Consider the following 20,895-nt stretch of genomic DNA (forward strand, 5'->3'; position numbering starts at 1 on the left):
GGGCTCCAGGCTGTCACACCTCCAGAGAGTATCCTGACTAGGGGAAGGAAGGACAGGGCCTCAGGGAGGCTGGCTGGTTTTCTAGCCATGAAAGCAAGAACAGCAGCCTGTGCAGAGGTAGGGGAGGAGGCTCAGAGCACCTTCCCTGCGGGTGGGGGGTGCAGCAAGGGGGCACAAGTGTCACAGGGCTCGTCCAGGCCCAGGCTAGAACAGGGGGCCATTCCCTCTGCCTGGGGCCTAGGGCCCAAGCTGGGGAACCACAGGGCCAGGCAGGAAACATCTGGGGGGCAGGTCGAGAGCAAAGCTAGGTTGGGTACCCCACACCTGGCCTCAAGGAGCCTCCAACCCCACCACCCCAGGCCCCAGACCAGGAGAGAAGAGTCAGGGTCACACAAAGTATTAAAAGACACCTCTTTACTGTTACCACGCAGCCTCAGTGTCCCGCAGGGCAGCCGCAGCCTGCTGCAGTTGGTGGTCACTTGGTGCTCGGAAATGGCCGTCTGCACTGCTCCAGCAGCTCCTCCAGGTGGTCGGCCCGCTTCATTGCGGCCTGCAACAGCCGGTGCACCCTGGTCAGGCCAGGGCCACCCCCACCCCTCACCCAGGCAGGCCAGCGCGGGGACCCACCTGGTGCTGCTTGCGGAGGCTGCTCACAGCCTCCTCCTTCTTTGCCAGGGCCATCTTCACCCTGCGGGGGAGCGCACAGTGTGCTTCTGTGCGGTGTCCGAGCCAGACCCCTAGGCCAGCCTGCAGCTGAGTGTGTCAGGGTGGCTGGTGGGAGGTCTCCACTCCCGCCCCACTCCCACCAAAGAGCAGGAGGAGCCATTGTCCAGCCCAGCCCATCCCAGTCCTGCTGACTGGGGGCACTGCGTGGCCTGGAGGAGTTGACAACGGGATCTGTGACCCTACAGCTGACCCCACGTGAAGCCACACCCTTTGGGAAGGGCTCCCTGCTGAGAGGAGGCCAGGAAGCCCCCACCACATGCCTGCCTCAAAGAGCACCCACGGAGCAGGGACGAGTGGCCAGAGACCTGGGAAGGACTAAGGGATTGCTGGTGGGGAGGGGAGGAGAGGGGTCCATCCTATTTGCACAGCACCCACTCCACCCAGTCCCCAGGGGCCAAGGGCCAGGGAGCTCCTCTCTGGACACCCACATGTGGGGCACCTGCCCTGGTTTGGGATGGCCGGCTTCCTCCCAGGCCCTGGGGCCAGCATCACACAGAGAGGACAACCGAGCCTCAAGCAGGGAGCCCCCGGCTGCAGCTGACAGATGCATTCCACATCAGCAGGAAGGAGGGAGTACAGCTGTTCACCGTTCTTGGCCCAGCATCCTCTTTGGAGCCACAGGGTCCTGGCTGCCTCCCCCAGCCCTGCCTCCCCAGGACCCCTGTCAACACAGCAGCCCACCTCCCGTGAACCTCCTCCAGCTCCGCTTGCTTCTCCCGCGTGAGCTGCTCCAGCTCCAGCCGCTGGCGGGCCCGCAGCTCCGCCAGCTCGGCCTTGATCTGCCGGTTCTCCTCCTCAGATGTCGCCAGCCGGTCGGCGAACTCCTGGCGAAGGACCTGGGCCAGGCTGCCGCGCTCGCCAGTCAGCTGCTCATTCACCTGAGGGACATGGGGATGACAGGGGTGGTGTGACTGGATGGCGGGGGCTGGGGGCCAGGGCTTGGGTGCCTGACCCGCCTGCTCACCGCCTTCATGTCCGCCAGCTCCTTCTCCTTCTGTCGCACCAGGCCCTGCAGACGCACGTTCTCCCCTTCGGCCTCCCCGAGGCACCCCTTCAGCTCTGCACACCGCTCCTGGAGCTTCCGCTCTGACTGCTCCAGCTCCGAGAGCTCCGACTCGTACTTATCCCGGAGGCGCTTGACCCTGGCGGCGGGAGGAGCCGGGTCATGGGCAGTCCCGTGGCCCATCTCTGGGCCTTGCTCTGGGCTTCTCGAGGTCTCACCGGTTCTCCGCGGCCCGTTCACTCTCCTCCCTGGCCTGCGTCATGTCGGCCTCCAGCCGGTGGATGACCAGCTCAATCTCCTTGTCCCGGCCTTTCCGGATCTCCTCCTTCAGCTCCCGTTCTCGGTTCAGCAGCCATGCTTCCTACAAGGGAGGTACGGGGGTGCCGGGGGGGCCAGCTAAGGGTGGCAGAGGAGGCTGAGGACCTCACCTGTCCTCAGGGGTGAGGACCATGCCCTGTCATCAGGACCCAGCATGGGACCCAGCAGGGGCCTGAGTGGGAACTGTCAGCACAGCCTAGTTCTCCTCCTACTCAGAGACCATGTCTGCTGCCAAACTGATCCTGATAAAAGAAGGGACCTCATCTGGCTGCTGAGGGTAGGGTGGGGCACCCACAGGGCTGGGGGCCCCCACCCAGGGGTGAGAGCATCAATGGGGCAGCCTCTTGGAAGGCAACCTGGAAATTCCATCTAGTTGAACATGCCATGCCCTCTGACTCAGCCAAGTCTGGGAACATATCTCTAAGTTAGAGGATCCCTCCATGCGTGGCTGTGGGAAGAGACAGGGTGGCTACTGGGCCACTACTCAGGGTTTGTCCCCTGGTTGATGGCTTGTTTGGCCCCTGTGTGCCTTTCCACCACCACCTCCTTCCAGGACAGGAGAGCGTGGTGGCACGGCCTGTCTGGAGAATGGCATGAGAGGATAAGGAGAGACCTGCTCCCAAGTGGGCCCCTCACACTGGTTGTGGGTCAGCCTGTCAACTTTCAGAACAGTTATCTGGACGAGGGGAGGATGAGCAACATCCGCTACCATCCTCTGGGGTCCACTCCAGCCCCCCAGTCTCTCTCATGCCCATCTAGAAGTTCACTCAACTACGGCCAGAATCACACCGCCAACCCAGGCAGCCAGAACCCACATCCGCCCAAGGGGAGGCCACCGACATTGGGCCTACAGGCCTGCTTTGAGGCTGGGCAAGAGGGGAGGAGGAAGGAAGCCCCCACCCCCTGCCCCGGTCTCACCCGCCTCCTACCTCCTTCTTGGCAGAGTTGGCTTCCCACATCTGTCTCTCCACCTCCAGCTGGTCCTTCAGGGCCTTCAGTTCCATCTGGGGGCAGGCGACAGTGTGACAGCAGCCTTGCCTGGCCACTCCCCACCCAGAGCTGGGTCTGCCAGGGCCTGGACGGGCCTGAGGTCAAGCTGAGAGTCTGTGGTGAGCTGGCTGGGGAGACCCCTAGTGTGAAACCAGGCTCGGTACAATGCTTCAAGCAGCTGCTAACCTGGTAGGTGGGCGCTGGTTCTGATGGTTGCCCTTCTCCACCCCTGGTGGGTGCTTTCCTGCTAGGCGGGCCCAGAGGGGTGGGATGGGGCTGGGGCGGGGGGGCGGGGCTGACCTGGTGCCTGCGCTCCTGCTCCTCTCTCCCCTTCTCAAACTCAGCCCTCAGGGCCCGGCCGCCCGCGGAGCTGCTCTCCTCTAGCTGCCGCCTCAGCTCATCCAGCTCTGCCCGCTGCCTGCAGATGAGCAGAGGTCAGTTCTGTGAAGCTAGATGAGGCTGGGCAGGGCAAGGCTGGACAAGGCTAGACCCCGCCCACGGTACCTGGCAGACTGCTGGCCCAGCCGCTCCTTCTCCTCCGCAACTTCGTTGTAGAGCCGCCGCCGCTGCTGCTGCAGGGCCCGCTGCTCCTGCTCCAGGTGCTGCTCGAAGCTGTGGACATAGGACTCATTGGCAGGGGTGCACAGGAGGACCTCACCCCACAGGGGCCCAGGGCAGGCGCAGACAGGACAGGCTCAGAACCCACCAGTGGCCCCTGCGCAGTCCATTCCAGCCGCATCCTAGGAACAGAACTGCCTGGAACAGCTGCAGCTGTCCTGCCCCTCGGTGTCCTGCACTACCCCCCTCCCCTGCCCAGATTTCTCTGACCCTAGAGGGAGGCCGCCAGGGAGGAGGCACTATCCTCTCTGGGAGTCTGTGTACACCCCAGGCCTCGTCCCGCCGACCCGTGTCCCCAGGATCCCCACCGCTGCTGGGCTCGCTCCCACTCCTGCCGGCCCAGCGCCTCCTTCTCCCGCTCCAGGTGCTCGCGGAGCTCCTCCGCCTGCCTCCCGTAGTGCTGTGCTGCGCGCTCCTCTGCCTGCAGCAGCTCTGTCGCGTGCAGACCCTTGAGCTTCTTCACCTCCTGCTTGTGCTTGGCGATCAGCTTCTGGATCTCAGGCTCCAGGCCTGGGGGTTGGGGGGAGTACTGTGCTGCAGGGACCTCTGTCCACCACTGCACTGCAGGGGCCCTGCTCCGCGCCTGCCTGAACTGTGGGGGACCCCTGACCTCTGCCCATTGGGACACCAGGGCTGTGGACCAGCCAAGAAACCACCTCCAGGGGCTCCAGCCCAAAGCACTGCTGAGCCCACCAGCGCCCACAGCGCCACTCCCTGCCCACCGCACTGAGGCTCCCCTCTTGGTGCTCTGGCCTGCAGAGTCTTCCTGGAGGAAGGGGTCACTGCAGAGAAGGGTGTCCTGGGCAGGAGGGCCAGGTGTGGGCAGGCACAGTTGGGGCTGCCCCACCAGTCCTTAGAGGGTTCTATGAGTGGGAGAAAAGCAGCCATGCTGCAGGTAGGCATCCCCCCAACCACCAAGACCACCACCCCCCGCCCTACTCACTCCCCTGGAAGCCGGAGGAGGCAAGAAGACCCATCAAAGGGAGCCCAGGCCCCCAACCTGGACGGGGCCCTGTGTCAGGATGCTGGTCTGCGGCCAAGCCCGTGTGCCGCCAGCCTCCCCTGCTCCTCCCAGCCTCGAAGCAGTGGGGCCCCATCCCTGGGTCTCACTGCTTCCCAGGAAGTCTCCACACCACACGTGCAACTGGAACTACTGTCCTCACTCGAGACCCTCATGACTGCCTCGCCCACGTGGTGGCTCCCAGCACGACGGCCCCTACCTTTGACCGTGATCTCCTTGATTTTCCGGGTTTTCTCATTGATCCACTTCTCTCTGCGGACTTTCTCCGTGGCACTCATAAGTTCTTTGAGTTTCTTAATCTCCTACCAATAAGGAAACAGGAGTCAACAGAGGAGCTGTAGGAAGCGGGAGGATGCAAAGACATCCTGCTCCCAGCCGCCCCGTGGGTTTCAGGAGGCAGCCTTTCAACAGTGACCAAGGACAAAACAGGAGGCACCAGGGACTATGGTCCTTGTCTGACAAAAGCTGGGAGGAGTTAGTGGGGCCCCTCTGACCACGGACCAGCGCTATGGTAGGACCCCGGTCATCTCCTCTGAACCCCACCTCATTATCTGTGACACAGAGGGAGTCTCGCAAGTCCCTCAGCCCCCACCCCAGGGTCAGCCACCTGCCAAGCTTTCGGGAAGCAGCTCGGAGGCCGAGGAATGAGGCACCGGGGGCCGCCTGTCCTGGGGTCCCTCCCACAGCGCCCGCCAGGCCTGGACCAGGTGGTGGGAGGGCAAAGGGCTCACCAGCTCATGCTGCTCCTGCAGCTGGGCCTCCCTGTCCTTGAGCCTCTGATCCCCCAGCTTCAGCTCAGCCACCAGGGCCTCGCACTTCTCGCCCAGAGCCTTCTTGTCTTCGATCAGCTGTGACCAGGGCTGGAGGTGAGGCTGCTGCCCTGTGAGGCCAGGAGGCCCAGCCTCCCCTCACCCAGGAGGCCAGTACACCAAATCCTGAGCCTCGCCTCCCTCCCTGGTCTGAGGGAGGATCCTGGGGAGCACATACATGGACAAGGGCGACAGCTGCCTGGGCCCTCAGTCCCCCTAGGACCTGGCTGGTGTCAGCAGAGCTCAGACAGCGTTGGTGCCTTGGCTACAGGGCCCCGACTATGGCCACACCAGGAGCTTCCTGGAATGGGGGTCATTCTGTCAACCCCGTCACCTGGCCTGGGAGAAGGGCCTGCCCACAGCCTGCCAAGGTGTCTCCACGAAGCCCCCAGGACAGCACCCAGCCTCATCGAGGACTCCAGGCAGACCCCTGATTTGCAGACACCTATGACCGCCAAGCAGAGTGTGGCTAATGGTCACTGAAGGCCACTCGGTTCCTCTGGGCTCTGTCCTGTCTTCATGGACCCCACACCAGAGTTTTCCTCAGAAAAGGACCCAACGGGAGTTCAGCTGAGCACAGGGTGGGCGTGAAGCTTCCACCACCCTGTCAGAAGAGCTCTGGCTGTCCTGCCAGCCCCAGCAGACCAGGGGTGGCCTCCCCAGGACAGTCCAAATCCACAGGAAAGTTCAGAGGCTGTCCTGCTGGATGTGTCCCCAGGCCCCTAGAGGACCAACTGGTCCTGAGTGACCCCACATGGCTGGACCCCACCCTGGATGTGCTCTGTCCTGCTGTCTGCCCACCATGCTGGATCAAGGAGCATGGCCGTGGGTCGGGGGCGGGTTATGGCAGTGGGGAGCATCCCTGGGGGGGATAGGGGGGCAGCACCGTGGGGCTGGTGTGTGTTGGACCAGCCCTGATCCCCACAGAGAGAGCTGCTGTCTGTTTCTACAGAGGGAGAAGGAGGCCCACAGGGGAGGCCTGTGGGTCCAGAAATTTCCACCAAGCCTGAGCTGGCCTGGAACCCAGTCCTGTCCTCCTCCTGACCGCCTTGCCGAGCCCCGCCTCCCAGGCAGCGCCACCTGGTCAATGAAGGACAGGTGCCGCTGTATGGTGGCCTCATAGTGCTCCTTCTGCTGCCGCAGCTGCCGGCCCAGCTCCCTCTCCGTCTCTTTGACCCGCCGGAAGGTGAGGTCTCGCTGCTGTGCCTGTAGCGGGTGCGGGAGAAGAGACGGAGACGAGGCCCTCAGGGTCAGGCCAGGGGCTCGCTCCGGCTGGGGCCCCGGGGACAGAGGCAGTGCCGGTGGGGACGTTACCAGTGCCCTCTGCAGCAGCACCATCGCCTGCTTCTTCTCCTCCACCTCCAGCTGCAGTCGCATCACTGATGTGCTGACCTCGGATGCAGGCTCCAGGCGGCCCAGCCCCTCCTCTGGCATGGGTCCCTGCGAACGTGGCTGTGTCAGGCAGGCCATGGTCACCCGGTGATGACCTGCTGTCCCCTTCTGGAGACCCTTTCCACACCTGAGGGGCTGAGGCCGGCCGGCCCTGCCCAGACTTCTCCATCTCGTCCAGGAAGTTCATGATGCTCTGCAGCTTGGCCTCTGAAAGCAGGGTCCCATCCTCAGGGGGGCCAGCAGCTGCACTCAGCTTCCCAAACTTCTCCAGGTTGTCTGCTGTCAGGGAGCTGGTATCGTCCTCCTGCGTGGGAGGGGCGCAGTGTTAGGGGCTGTTGGGACAGCCAAGGACTCTGGGCCAGCCTTCCAGAAGCTACTCAGGGTCCCCCAGGGTAGAGGAAGGCCTGGTCTGGAGGGAGGGCCTCTCAAGCTGCCCAGATCCAGGCAGGGGGCACCACTGGCAGAGAGGCAGTACCCACCCCACCTCCGCCCCTAGGTTATTCTGAGGGTCCTAACACTTGGTGAGCCCTGGGATAACTGGGGAGATTCAATAAGGTCCCATCTGGCCCTTGTTAGGGTCCTTACTAGAGAAGAGAGGAGCCTGGTGGACTTCCCTGACCCCCAAAGTGCCCTTGGGACCCGAATGGGCAGTGCCAGGGTCCGTGGTCACCTCGTCAGTCCAGGCATATTTGTCTTTGTGGTAGGCCTGGGGGCAGGGCAGCGGTTCAGGTTCCTGCTCCAGCAGCTTCAGCGTGTCCAGCAGCTCATCCAGGGTTGCCTTTGACTTGGCCCTGCTCCCAGCTGGGCCCATGCCCTCCAGGCCCTCACCAGGCACATCCTGGAGGCTGGCATCCTGCAGTAGATGGGCTGTTAGAGTTAGAGACCACCAGAGAACAGAAGGGTGAAACTTTCTCCACATGAGCACGTGCCTGCCCAGCCACGTGGACTAGACTCGACTCCCACCCCTCCCCAACCCACTTCCAGGAAAACAAAAAGGGTGGCTTGGTGGGAGGGGTCTCCAGAGGCTGGAGGCTTTGGCAAATGCCTAACCTGAGCTTCTAGCTCTTTTCTATGGGCCTGTAGAGGTGCCACCCCAGCATCCATGAATACCCAGCAGGATTCCAGAGCAACCATTGAGACCCCAGCCTTCCGCTGAATCGACAAGACCCATCCTGGGTGGCCTTTCCTGGTGTGAGTGACCCCATGGCCAAGGAAGAGCAGCAAAGGGGCAGACGCCAACCACCCTGGCACCAATGCACCCCAGAGCTGAAGGCAGGCAGGGAGGGTGGGAAGGGCTGTGCCAAGACCTGAGGCTTGTCCTCGGAGAGCTGCCGGGGCTCTGGGGACGAGCCGAGGGCAGGCTGGCCAGGGTCCTCCAAGCCTGCGGTGCGGAAACTGGCCCCTGCACAACAGAACACAGCGTCAGCCCACCAGGGGGCTGCAGATGTGGAGGAGCCCTTGGGAAGAAGCCAGGCATGGGGGAGGCAGACCTGGGACAGCACATGCCACAGTGGACCTCATGGAGCAGTGGGGACACTGGGGAGCCCTGACCTTCTGGAGTGAGAGGTCAAGGAGCTGGTGTAGCTGCTCTGAAAGGACCCTGTGTCCAGGTCCAGAGTAACTGGGACAGGAGTGGAAGAGCAGGGACTGGTGTCTGCGGAGGGCAGCACCCCTCATTCATGAGTGTAAGCTGCCAACGGGGCAGTGGCAAGGGGACATTGGCAGAGGCTGCACCTTCTTCGTAGCCAGGAGCCTCCCTGAGGGAGAGGGATGGGGAGGTCTGGACCGGGGGCATCTGCCTTCAGGGATAACTCCAGAGGGAGTCACCATATCGGGGTGCCCGCACACAGAGCCGGAGGCAGCAGTGGGCAGGTGGCAGGGGAGCCCCTGGGCTCTCATCCCTGCTCACCAGTGTTATTGGCCTTGCAGGTCTGCTGAGCGGTGCTCCCTGGCCTCACGGCTGGCTCCTGGGTGGGCTGGGGCTTCTCCGTCTCCCCCGTCCCCTTCAGCGGCCCAAGGTCAGCGTTACCTGACTTCTGGGCTCGCTTCTGCTGCAGTTCCTGTCGTGGGGGGCCCCTGTGAGCAGCCGGGGCCAGGGGAGAGGGCCGTCCCTCATCCTTCCCCCAGTCACACTGCCCAAGGACCCATGACCAGGGTCTCGGGGAAGGGGGCAGCGGGGCCCCCAGGAGCACAAGTGGTCTTGGCACAAGGGGGTCCCCTCAGCACCAGGCTCCCCACGTAGCTCAGGCCACCCCCTCACTTGGATGGCTGCCCTCCGGGCCTGGCGCGCCTTCTCCTCCCGGGCCTTCCTCCTGGCTGCCTCCTTCTGTTGGTGTTGGTCCAGGAGGGTCCCCTCTCCCAGCCGCTGCCGCTGCCCCTGCAGAAGCCAAGCCACAGTGCGTTTGACTGGAGAGATGGGGTGGCCCCACCCTGCCATTTCTCTGCCCCACAGAGGACAGGCCCCCCCGCCTCTCTCAGGTGGTCAGCGGCTTCTGCATCCCAGCCAGAAACCCAGCCCACGTTTCAGCAGGGGTGACCCAGCACCCGGGTCCTGTGACCAAGCAATTCAAGAGGGAGGAAGCTGGGCCCCCAGATGAGGTGGACTCATGGGGCAATTCTAAGTCCAAGCCCACTGGTCAGAAACCCTGCCATACACAGCTGGACCCCTGGGACTCACGCCCACCCCTCGGGGTGAGGCTCACACAACCACACTGACCTCTCGCTTGGATGCCAGCAGGCGCTCCAGGCGGGCGGCTCCAGCTCGGCGCCGCTGGACCTGGTGTCGGTACCAGCGCTGGATGGTGACTGCGGCCTGGTTCACCTGGTGGATGAACCTGTCAGAGAGCGGGGTCAGGATGGAGGCGGCTGGGTCACAGCCTCCCTCCCCAGGTCTCCAGGAGGCCCGGTGGGCAGAGAAGCAGCGGTGCACGCGGCCCTTCTTAAGTGCCGGCGTTCCCCAAGGAAACGGAAAAGCTCATCCACAGACTATTCACGATGGATAGAAACCGAAAGGAACCCAAAGGCCCACCTCCACCTGTGGGCGAACGCTGTGTGCTCCTGATGGTGGACACTGCTCAGAGACAAAGAGCAACAAGTCAGAGACCCTGCAGGCCGAGCACGGGAGGCCACAAGCTGGGGCTCCAGGCATGGCCCACTAGGGAAAGCAAGCTACAGGGGACAGGCAGGTGTGGCCAGGGTCTTGGCCAGGAGGAGCTGGGTGAGAGGCGTGTGAGGGGATCCCGGGTAGGGGGTGATGTTGTTCCGACTACACACGCATCGAATTCATAAATCTGTGCCCTAAGAGGGGCATCCTATTGTGTGTGAATTATACTCAATCAAACCCAAAGCCTTCACCTGGGCTCTTGGGACTCCTTGTCGATTCACCTGGCAAAGGTGCTAATGGACCATACAGGATGTGAGTGGTCACTGGCTGTGGGACATGCACCCAGAGCGGTGTCCCAGTGGGGACACCCGAGCCTTGCCCATCTCCTCCCGGTCGCCCACTTCCAGGGCCCGGTCCTGAGCTCTACTGAGACAGCCATGATGTGGCTCTGATCACTACGTGGTTCCTGACCTGCAGCAGAAGCAGAAGATCCCATTGCGCCCACACCCTGCCCTCCCCCGGGGCCAGATTCCGGAGGCAGCCCTATCAGCCTTCTGACCTTTGCAGTTTTATATCTTCTTTCTGTTCAATGTTTTTTTACTTAGCTATTTACTGAAGTGATTACATACTTATAAAACTCACCCATTTGGAATATATCCTTCAATGATTTTTAGTAAACTTAGAGAGCTGCATGACCACCAGCATGATCCAGTTCTAGAATGTTTCCACTGATCCTAAAAGACCCCCTCTGCATTCCTCTGGCCCCAGCCAGCCACTGCTCTACTTTCTGATTATGTAGATTTGCTTTTTTTGATGCTTTGTATAAAGAGAACTGGACAACGTGTGGTCTTTTCAGCCTGCATCATCTTAAGATGATTCTTAAATGGACATTTCTCTTCCTGGCACCCTAGGCCTCCTCCCAGCCCCGGCCATGGTCACCTCTCAGCCTCCTCCTCGGTCACCTCCTTCCGTCTGAGTAGGCCAGCGGTACCTCCTGAGTTATTCTGGACCACATGGTTGCTGCGGGCCACGTTCTTCTGTGGCTTCCCAAGGCTGCTGCCCTCGCCCTCGTCCGTGGCTGCCTTGATGATGTTGCTGACCGAGAGGGTGGAGAAAGATTCATGGCCACCTTACATGGCCCCCCTCTCCCGGCTCCCAGGGGACGGCCCTGTTTGTGGCTTGGGGAGCCGCCTTGGCCTTGTCCTGGGGCCTTAGGACCCCAGGAGCAGGTGAGGTCCTGTTCTGACATGCTGGTCATCCTCAGGGTCACCTACTCCCCCACCAGGGCCCATCTGGTGGCACCCAGGGTTAAAGGGCACCACATTTAAAACAGCAGGATCCCAGAGCCGGATGGTGACTCGGGACCCATAGGCTGTGCCTGACCTGAGCACGCTGTGCAGTGGACATGAGGGTGAGGGACTAGGAGTGGGGCTGCTCTGCTCAGCCTGCTCAAGGTCTCCCTTGGCTTTGGTCTCAGGTGGGGACTGGAGACTTTGGGGGCAGCTGTGGTTTCCTCAGTGGAACCCCAGATCAAGATGAGCCTGGGCTTGCCTGTGCAGCCCAGGTCATGCACTGCGGGAGGCTGGAGCCAGGGCCTTACTTGAGGGAGAGAGCCATGTGGTTGGAGCTCTTGGGGGGTGGCGGCGCCTTTTCTGGGGGGGTGTAGTGGTTGTGTACCATGGTGGTGACGCAGTTGCCCACGGCACCCTTGTTGCTCCTGCCGGGAGAGATGGGGGTGGGGGTGGCTTCAGGCTCTGGAAACGACCCCCGACTCACGTAGCTGGTGCCAGGGCTCGCTGTGGCACTGTCCCAGTGTCCCTGCTGGGCCCCCTCCACGGCCACCATGCCCAAAGGTGGGGCCCTTCTCAGGACCCAGGGAAGCTCCGTCAGGGTGTTTCGCCAAGTGGAACCCAAGGTGTGAGGGTGCAGCTGGCGCACCTATTGTTGGCGGTGAAGTTGGGGGCCAGGGGCACCGTGCACTCTCTCCTCCTCGGGCCCACTGGCACATCAAGGGCTCCAGGACTCTGGGCATCGGATGGCAAGGTAAAGGCCCTGGGCCGGTCGTCCTGTCAGTGCACACAGGCAACAGTCCATCACTCTGCTACACATGCCTCTGACGTGGGGCCCCTGCCCTGCCCCCACTGCCTCACCCACACATGGGGAGCTGTGAGATGACCCAGGGGCGGGGACGGTCTTTTCTCCTCTTCACGTTGACCACTGTGGTCAAAGCTGGCTAACTAACACTGATGCCCCCCACCAGCCCGTCCTGCAGGGCAGCGAGAACAAAGTCAGAAGCAGGCGTCAGCCCCAGTGGAACAGCCTGACAGCCTGTGGACTCAGCTCAGCGGCAGCCTCACCAGCACATTCCACGTGGCTCCCTTCTCACTGGAGGCTTTGCTCAGACTGGCTGGCCTTTTTCTCCCACTGGGGCTGCCCTCGAAGAGAGTCAGGAAGTCTGGGGGCTCTGCCGGCCTGAGTCACAGAGAGGATGGCAAGCAAGGTCAGTCACAGAGCCTGGGGAGCCCGGCTCCAGGAATCCAGATGGGAACTCGTCTTACGAGGGGCCAGGAGGGGCCAGGTCACTGATGGGATCTCCTACGCCCAAGCTTGCAGCATGAAATATCACTTCTCAGCCCCGCTCTGACAATGATGCCTGGAAGAGACGCTCGCACCCTGTCCTGTGGCCACCATGACAGCCCCAGGGAAAGCACAACAAAGACAAGGGAGAGGGGCAGGCGGGGGGGCAGCACCCTTGAGGTTCACATCTCTGCGCAGGAAATGACAGGCCAAGACTCATCCTGCCTGCCTTGTTCTCACCAGTGCTCACACCGGTGAGGCTGGGAGAAGGACTGACCGAGGCAGGAGAGAGCAGGATGGGAGTACCTGAGGGGTCAGAGGTTACCTGAGGGGGCTGGGCCATGCCTGGTTGGCTTGTGGCTGGTTGACCTGCGTGGCACTGTTAGATCTGCGAAGGTTGTTGATGGCCCGGGAGCCTCCGGGGCCTGGGTTCTCCTGCAAAAAGGAGGGAAGCAACTGACCGTGTGGCTGAGGTTTCAGACTCTCGCGAGACCACTCTGGGCCAGGCCAGGCTTGGACCCAGATTGAGTGAGAGGCTCTCCTGGGTCACACATAGACAGGTGAGCAGGGGGAGCAGGTGACAGGTGGGCGGGGGAACACCCTGGGGGCCCTGAGTTTGCCCTGCTGAGGTGGGGCAGGTCCCCGGCCTCTCACGTGAAATGGGAGCGCCTCACCCCTGGCAGGTGGAAGGCCCAGGGGGAGGTGTGTGACGTCTGCCCAGGCACCATAGCAAAGGCGACCGTCCTCCTCATCACATTCTCATCAGTGAGCCTGGCCGCTCACTCCCCATGGCAGCTCTTGTCCCAAAGCTCCGGCTGCCGTCCAGCTACCCACCTGCTGCCTACTGCCTGCCCTGCACGGTATCTCCAAGGCCACCAGGAGCTCCTCCTTCCCCACACATCAACCTCATTTTCAGAGGAATCACACAAATCCAAATGTTGCTGGAACAGGAGGGACGGAGGGCTTGGTGCGGCAGGATCTAGGCTCTATGTGGGGCCAGGTGACCCTAGCAGCGACCTCTTGGTGAGTTAGCTCCCTGGTCTATGAGCCGGAGTCCTTCTTGCCCCCGGATAGCCCCAGGGATGAATGGGATAATGGACATGAAGGTGCCTGCTGAGGTGTGGAGCTTACCCAGGAGTCAGACGCCATCCCAAGACAGGGAGCCCTGAACAGCCCCTAGACCTGACACCCAGCTCTGATACTAACCAACGTCTTCCTCCTTGGCTCACTACCAGTGACCACGGAGATGGAGCGGGTGATGGGCTTGGTGGCAGAAGCACTATTGGGGCGCCGGTTCATGGGTGGAGGGAGGCCTGTCAGACTCAAGTCCACGCCTTCCAGGCTGCCCTCAGGGCCGCTGAGGGCCCTGGAGCCTTTCATGGTGGACAAGTCGCCCTGAGAAGAGAATAAGGGAGGTGAGGAGGTGTCCTCCAAGGAACCAGGTGGTGCGCACACCCTCTCCAGCCCAGCTGCGAGGGCCCAGGGCTGAGGGACTGAGTCTGCATGCCACTCAGCTCCCCAGAGGCCTGCTGTGTCCACCACCCTTGTTGCTTGGTGGCTGTCTCATCAGGAGCAGAAGCACGTGGCAGAGCAGGACGCTGAGCATTAACAGCAAAAGGAGGGCCCCCTGGGGTCAAGATGACTCTCCCTGGAAGGGCACTGCCAGGGGTGACCTTGGGCTGCTGAAAGTCATGGGTGTGAGCCCCCATCCTGTGACAGGCACTCTACCTGCCTGGGCCCCCATATTCCTCATCTGTAAAATGGGCCTTCAAAAGTGCCTCCTCACAGGGTTATCATGAGGTTCAGACAAGGCAGCCATGAGGCTGGCCTGTGGTTAGCACCCCACAGGTGATATTCAAACTGGGATTTGTTAAAGCCCCTAAACTTATCTGGCCACGGAACTCTCCCTCCGTCTCCTTAGAACCATCCAGAATACCCACAAGCTCCTGGGAGGCAGCATCTGCTCTCGTGTCTAGGTTCCCCTCGTCCCCTCCTAGGGGGGCACTTCTACAGTGTCCCTTGCTGGCCCTTCCCCATCCGACTGCTCAACCCTGGGCCTCTTCCCTCCATCCTAGGGGACTGCCTCTGGCCTCCTGGCATCAAACACCAACTCTGTATGGCCAGTTCCCACAGGCATACCTCTCACCCCCTTATCCCCTAGTTCTCAGCTTAGCTGACCATGCAGTACATGGCACCTCAGACCCAAACAGACTCCTGACTGCCACCTCCAGCTGCCCCTCCCCAGCGGGCGTTTTCTGAAACTGGCTCAGCCAAAGGTTCAGGTCTCGTCCTGACCTCTTCCATCTCTCACCTCTGCACCTGCCCCCTCAGGCACCCAGCCTGGTGCCCCGTTTCCCGTCAGTCCCTTCCCTCCACAACCCCCGTCTGAGCCCCCATCTCCTCAAACTGAACAACCACAGCAAGCCCTCCTCTGGCCCTGCCTGACCAGCCTAGCCTCTTCCCACACAGCAGCCTCAGCTGATCTTTCTGAACCGGGTCTCAGATCAGGGTGGGAGGACACTCAGGCAGGGAGAATAAAGTCACCAGACCTAGACTGAGAATAATGCCCCTCAGACCTGACCCTGCTCTCTGTGACCCCCTCACTGCCTCCCTTTCCCATCTTTGATCTGCTTGAGACCATTCCCTGGGATGTCATGAGCCACCCCCACCCCCCCTTCACTCAGAGGACTGGCTGTCCCTGTCACTCCTCACTCCCTCATCCTGCTTCACTTGTCTCCCTTGGCCACCTGCTCACACAGGTTGGTCTGTGCACTGCCTGATGCCCTCATAAGAATGTAAGGTCCAAGAGGGTGGGGACTCTGTAACCCCAGAATCTGGCATGTGGCATTGCTCAGGTAACCAGAGGGGATGAGCTGGCACCAGGAGTGACCAGGAAGGAATGAGCATAGCCCTCCGTGCCATGGAGGACTCTGGTGGGCCAGTGAGCACATACCATCATCACCCAGGGTCAGCGCTGCAGCCTCCTTCAGCCCCAACACCCACAGCAGAGGCTTTGGCCCCTACTCTCCAGAGTGAAGGCAGAGGCTGTCCCTGCCACTCATTAGGCCAGTGTCCTCCAGTATGTGTTTCCGGTAGTGTGAGTGAAATTTAACACCCTCCTCTCCTCCAGGCACCAGCCAGATCCAGCCTAACCAGGCTGGCCCACCCGAGGAGCAAGGAGTGTGGGGGGCTCTGGGATGGTAAACAAAGCCTCTCCGTGGAACCCTCCAGACTAGACCTCATCTTGCACATAGAGGTGTCCCTCCCAGGATCCGAAAGTGGTGTCCAGAGCCTCCACCTGGACCCCTCAGGATGAGCTGTCCCAGAACCCCTGGAAGCTTCCCTGCAGGCAGCTCCCCATGTCCCTGGGGTTTGGCTCAAGGCAGGGAAACCATCCTCCCAGGAAGGCAGTAGGAGCTCACGGGCCCTGGGGCACGAGCCCCTCCTCACCTGTGTGGGGGCGCTGAGAGGCCCTTACCTGCACCTTCCCCCTCAACTGGGCACCCTCAACTGCACAAGAACCCCCTTCACCTGCATGGATCCCTTCACCTGTGTGAGTGCCAGGCCCTCTCACCTGCGCTGGCCTCCCCACCTAGGCGGGCCCAGGACCACCTTAACGGCGCGGGGACGCCCTCACCAGCACGAGCCCCCTCTCACCGGCACGAGGCCCACTCACTGGCACGTTCTACCTCACCTGCACAGCCCGGGATGCCCCTCCCTGCGCGGGCCAGGGATCCCCTCATCTGCGTGGGCCAGCCCTTGTGCGCGAGTCCTGGACCCTCTTCACCTGCGGGGGCCACTCCCAACTGCACAGGGACCCTCTCACCTGCGTGAGTCGGGCCTGGAACTCGGGGCCTGTAGAACCGAACGGCGAGGGATGCGCGGGGCCCTCCAAGTGGAGACACAAGGAGCCCAGGCTTCGGGGAGGCGACCTCGTGACCTCGCGCCCTCGCCCGCCCGGCCGCAGCGCCGACTACGAGGCCCGGTGACAATGAAGCGGACGGGCAAGCGGCGGCAGCTAGCAACCAAACAGCCTGGCACCTCCTCCCCGTCCGTCACGGAGGCCCTCCTTTCCTGCCCGCGCCCCTTCTGGATTGGCCCTCCGGCCGCCCACTCCGGACGTCCCGGGAGTTCATTGGGTAGCTCGGCTGTCCTTCGAGAAGTTCAAGCGTGGGAGGAGCCGCAGAGAGCTGGGGTGGGGCCTGCGGTGGCGGCGGGCTGCCGATTGGATATGATCGCGGGAGGCGGGATCTCCGCTGATGTGGGGGCGGGCCCTAGGCGGAGCCTCTGAGGAGGGGTGGGCGAGGAGGAGAAAGTGGCGGCGCGTGGGGAGGGCCGTGGAGCGCGCGGGGTAGCTCCGCGCTTCTTCTTACCGTGGGCCCAGCCAGCCTTCCGGGCTCCCACTCAGTCCCAGGCCGCGCCGTCCCCCCAGCTCCCATGCTGTCCCGCGGATCCCACGCGGTCCCTGGGCTCTCGCGCGGTAGCCTAGCTCCCTCCTTGCCCAGACTCGTCTGGACACCTGGGTCCAGTTATCCTCTGAAAGCTCCGTTTTGGGGTCTGGACCCGTGAGTCCCAGGGAGGCCCGCCTGTGAAGCTGTCAATAGGGGCCCTTGGGCGACCCTGACACCCACCTTACCCTCACCCTTAATGCCCGCTCCCCTCCTTACACTCAAGACCGCGCGGTGGCGGCGTTGTCCTTTTTTTGCTGTCTTTTTCCTGTCTGACAATGCCATCCCCTCCCCCTGCCCTTTTTTTTTTTGCCTCCTTCTCCGAAGTTTTAATCCCCCACCTCCACTCCCCACTTCCCCTACCGCCTGGAGGTTGTTTCCTATCGTTTCTCACGTCCAGACCACTGTCCCCGCTGGCAGGACCTCTCTTCTTTGGCATCCCGCTGTTTCCCTACCTGCACTGTGCGTCCGTTCCAGCGCACAGATGGACCCGGCACACCCAGCTCCCCGCTACACGGGGACCATGGGTCCCCCAATCTGTGATCCCTTCACCAGGAAAGCCCCCTCTCCTCCACGAAACTTCTGGCCTCGCCAACGTCATTTTTCCCTTCAAAATAACAGCACATTGCTCATTTTTGTCCCACTTTTATAAATCAAATACTATTTTTACTTCAAAAATTCTAATTTATATCAATATAAATCATATCTTGGGATGTACAGCTGAGTTTTGACGATGCAGAGAGCTGTTTGGGCTTCCCTGGTGGCTCAGATGGTAAAAAAAAAAAACAACCTGCAATTCGGGAGACCTGGGTTCAATCCCTGAGCTGGGAAGATCCCCTGGAGGAGGGCATGGCAACCCAGTCCAGTATTCTTGCCTGGAGAATCCCCACGGATAGAGGAGCCTGGCTGTCTACAGTCCATGGGGTCGCAGAGTCGGAATTGACTGAGCAACTAAGCACACACACAGAGAGCTGCTTTACCACCACCACAAACAAGGCACAGAACATTCTCTCCTCTCCCCAAACCATGGACTGCCTTTTTGTAGCCAAATCCTCCCCACCCCTTGTCCCAGTCACCACCAACCTGTCGTCTATCACTATGGTTTTGCCTTTTCCAGCTTAGAAATGCAATCCTGTGGTGTGTACCATTTTGAGTCTGGTTTCCTTCGCTTAGTCACGTGAGTCTTCCCTGTTCCTCTTCATTGCTGACTAGTATTCCACGGTGTGGGTGAACCGTCCTTTATCACTCAGCAACTCAAGGGCTTAAGGATTGTTTCTGGTTTGGGGCAATTATGAATGGAACTGCTGTAAACATTCACTTTTAAACATTTGTATGAATTTAAGTTTTCATGTCACTTGGGTAAATACTTAGGAGGGGACTGCTGAATTGTATGGTAGGTAGGTAGGTGTTTAACTGTCTAAGATACTGCCAGACTTTTCCCAAAGGCGATGTATCTTTCTATTAATACATTCTCACCAGCAGCCTGTGAATTCCATTTGATCCCCCTTGGCCTCACACTTGGTATTACTGGATTTTTAAATTATTAAGTAATACTAACGGCTGTCAGGACTTCCCTGGTGGTCCAACAGTCTTTGCGATGCAGGGGACACAGGTTTGATCCCTGGTCAAGGAAGATCTCACAGGCCTTGGAGCCAACTAAATCTGCACACTGCATCAAAAGATCTTGACACAACGAAGAGACTGCATGTTGCCAACTGAAATATTCTTAAAAAATACGAATAGGTGTGTAGTGGTATTCCACATGGTCTTCAACGGCATTTCCCTAACAATGTTGAGAAACTATCCATGTGCTTCTCTGTCCGACATCCATATACCTTCTTTGGCAAAATGTCCATCCCCATCTTTCACCCACTTTGTAAACTGGGGGTTGTTTTGAGTTTGGAGTGTTCCTTATATATTCTTGATACAAATTCTTCCTGAGAGTTGTGATTTGCAAACATCTCCACTCTGTGGCTTGTCTTTTTGTTCTCGTGTCATTCAAAGTAAGGTTCTTCAACTTTGATGATGCCTAGTTTTTTCTATTACAGTTTGTGCTTTTTATATCTCATAGAAGCCTTTGCCTAATCCAAGGACAAAACATTTTCTGCTAGGTTTTCTTCTGGAAGTTTAATTTCTAGGTGGGTTTATGGCTCACTTTAAATACTGTGTAAGATATGAGAAGGGGCCAAGGTTCATTCGTTTCTTCCAGTTGTTTCAATATTATGTGCATTATGTGTTGAGAGTCTATCCTTTCTCAATTGAATTACCTTGACACCTATGGAAAACCAACTGACCATATCCGTGTGGCTGTTTCTGAACTGTCTATCCTAGCCCACTGATCTATGTCTAAACTTTCACGCATCCCACAGTGTTGACTAGTGTTTTTTTTTTTTTTTTGACTAGTGCTTCTTGACAGTATGTTTTCAAAGCAGGTACTGTGAGCCCTCTGTGTGCTTTTTCAAAATCACCTTAGCTATTCTAATCGCTTTGACTTTGGCTGTAGCTTTTATGATCAGTTTCCATTTACCAAAAAAACTAGATGGGAATTATGTTAAATCTGTACATCAATTTGGGAAAAATTGACATCTTAACAGTAAAATCTTCCAATCTATAAACATAGTGTATTTCTCCATTTATGTAGGTCTTCATTGATTCTTTCATCAGTCTTTTGTCCTTTTCAGCATACAGATCCTACATATATATATATATATATATATTTAGATTTAGAGCTAATTATTTCAGTTTTGGATGCTATCATAAAGAATCTATTTTTGGCCACACTGGGTCTTCGTTGCCATGTGTGGGCTTTCTCTGGTTGCGGTGAGCAGGGGGTACTCTTCACTGCCTTCTCATGGTGGTGGCTTCTCTTGTTGTGGAGCACAGGCTCGAGACGCATGGGGCTTAGTTGCTGTGGCATGCAGGCCCTAGAACATGGGCTCAGTAGTTGTGGCACAGGGGCTGTGGCATGTGGAATCCTCCCATATCAGGGACGTCCCAATAACAAATTTTAAAATGTAAATTTCCCATCATTTATCACTCGCATATGAAAATACAATTCAGTTTTACTCAACAGCCTGTGTTCTTGCTAAACTCTTATTAGTCATAGGATTTTTTGTGGAATCTATGTGATCTTCAACATAAATAATCATGCTTTCTGCAGTTAGTTTTATTTCCTTTCCTTTGTATGTGCCTTTTCCCCCATTGTTTCACTGAAGTGGCTGGTGCTTCCAGTTCAGTTCAGTTCAGTCGCTCAGTCATGTCCGACTCTCTGCGACCCCATGAACTGCAGCACGCCAGGCCTCCCTGTCCATCACCAACTCCCGGAGTTTACCCAAACCCATGTTCATCGAGTTGGTGATGCCATCCAACCATCTCATCCTCTGTCGTCCCCTTCTCCTCCCGCCCCCAATCCTACCCAGCATTAGGGTCTTTTCCAATGAGTCAACCCTTCGCATGAAGTGGCCAAAGTATTGGAGTTTCAGCTTCAACATCAGACCTTCCAATGAACACCCAGGATTGATCTCTTTTAGGATGGATTGATTGGATCTCCTTGCAGTCCAAGGGACTCTCAGAGTCTTCTCCAACACCACAGTTCAAAAGCATCAATTCTGTGGTGCTCAGCTTTCTTCACCGTCCAACTCTCACATCCATACATGACCACTGGAAAAACTATAGCCTTGACTAGACAGACTTTTGTTGGCAAAGTAATGTCTCTGCTTTTAAATATGCTATCTAGGTTGGCCATAACCTTCCTTCCAAGGAGTAAGCGTCTTTTAATTTCATGGCTGCAGTCACCATCAGCAGTGATTCTGGAGCCCAAAAAATAAAGTCTGACACTGTTACCACTGTTTCCCCATCTATTTCCCATGGAGTGATGGGACCAGATGCCA

General features: G+C 59.2%; 1 protein-coding gene across 4 annotated transcripts; it reads right to left on the reverse strand.

Moving 5' to 3' along the window:
• Positions 1-397: 397 nt before the first annotated feature.
• Positions 398-16,616, reverse strand: CEP131 (centrosomal protein 131). Of its 4 annotated transcripts, XM_081576160.1 has the most exons (27): positions 16,384-16,616; positions 13,764-13,952; positions 12,883-12,992; positions 12,338-12,452; positions 11,919-12,046; positions 11,581-11,697; positions 10,920-11,075; positions 9,594-9,711; positions 9,138-9,254; positions 8,787-8,937; positions 8,185-8,279; positions 7,548-7,730; positions 7,005-7,181; positions 6,800-6,925; positions 6,566-6,691; positions 5,408-5,524; positions 4,876-4,978; positions 4,378-4,518; positions 3,964-4,165; positions 3,542-3,649; positions 3,338-3,455; positions 2,977-3,051; positions 1,948-2,090; positions 1,691-1,868; positions 1,408-1,604; positions 628-688; positions 398-550 (listed from the first exon to the last, which is right to left on the reverse strand). In XM_081576160.1, the coding sequence occupies exons 2-27, from the start codon at positions 13,935-13,937 to the stop codon at positions 476-478; spliced, it is 3,411 nt and encodes a 1,136-aa protein (XP_081432286.1). In that variant the 5' UTR covers positions 13,938-13,952; positions 16,384-16,616; the 3' UTR covers positions 398-475. The 4 variants fall into 4 exon arrangements, with proteins under 4 accessions (XP_081432286.1, XP_081432287.1, XP_081432288.1 ...); XM_081576161.1 differs by lacking the exon at positions 4,378-4,518; XM_081576162.1 differs by lacking the exon at positions 4,378-4,518 and having other exon boundaries at positions 16,252-16,616.
• Between the last annotated feature and the right edge of the window lie 4,279 nt (positions 16,617-20,895).

The sequence above is a fragment of the Giraffa tippelskirchi genome, chromosome 3, assembly GCF_054371585.1.
Source record: "Giraffa tippelskirchi isolate mGirTip1 chromosome 3, T2T-mGirTip1v1.2.pri, whole genome shotgun sequence".
In the NCBI taxonomy this organism is placed as follows: Eukaryota; Metazoa; Chordata; class Mammalia; order Artiodactyla; family Giraffidae; genus Giraffa; species Giraffa tippelskirchi.

Bases quoted from the DNA above. Each gene is read 5' to 3' on its own strand.
- CEP131 (XM_081576160.1), bottom strand. From the start codon at position 13,937: ATGAAAGGCTCCAGGGCCCTCAGCGGCCCTGAGGGCAGCCTGGAAGGC. The intron at 11,076-11,580 runs GTAAGGCCCTGG...CCTCTCGGTCAG, and splicing joins CACATGGCTCTCTCCCTCAA to CAACATCATCAAGGCAGCCA. The intron at 7,182-7,547 runs GTGACCACGGAC...CCTCCCACGCAG, and splicing joins AATATGCCTGGACTGACGAG to GAGGACGATACCAGCTCCCT.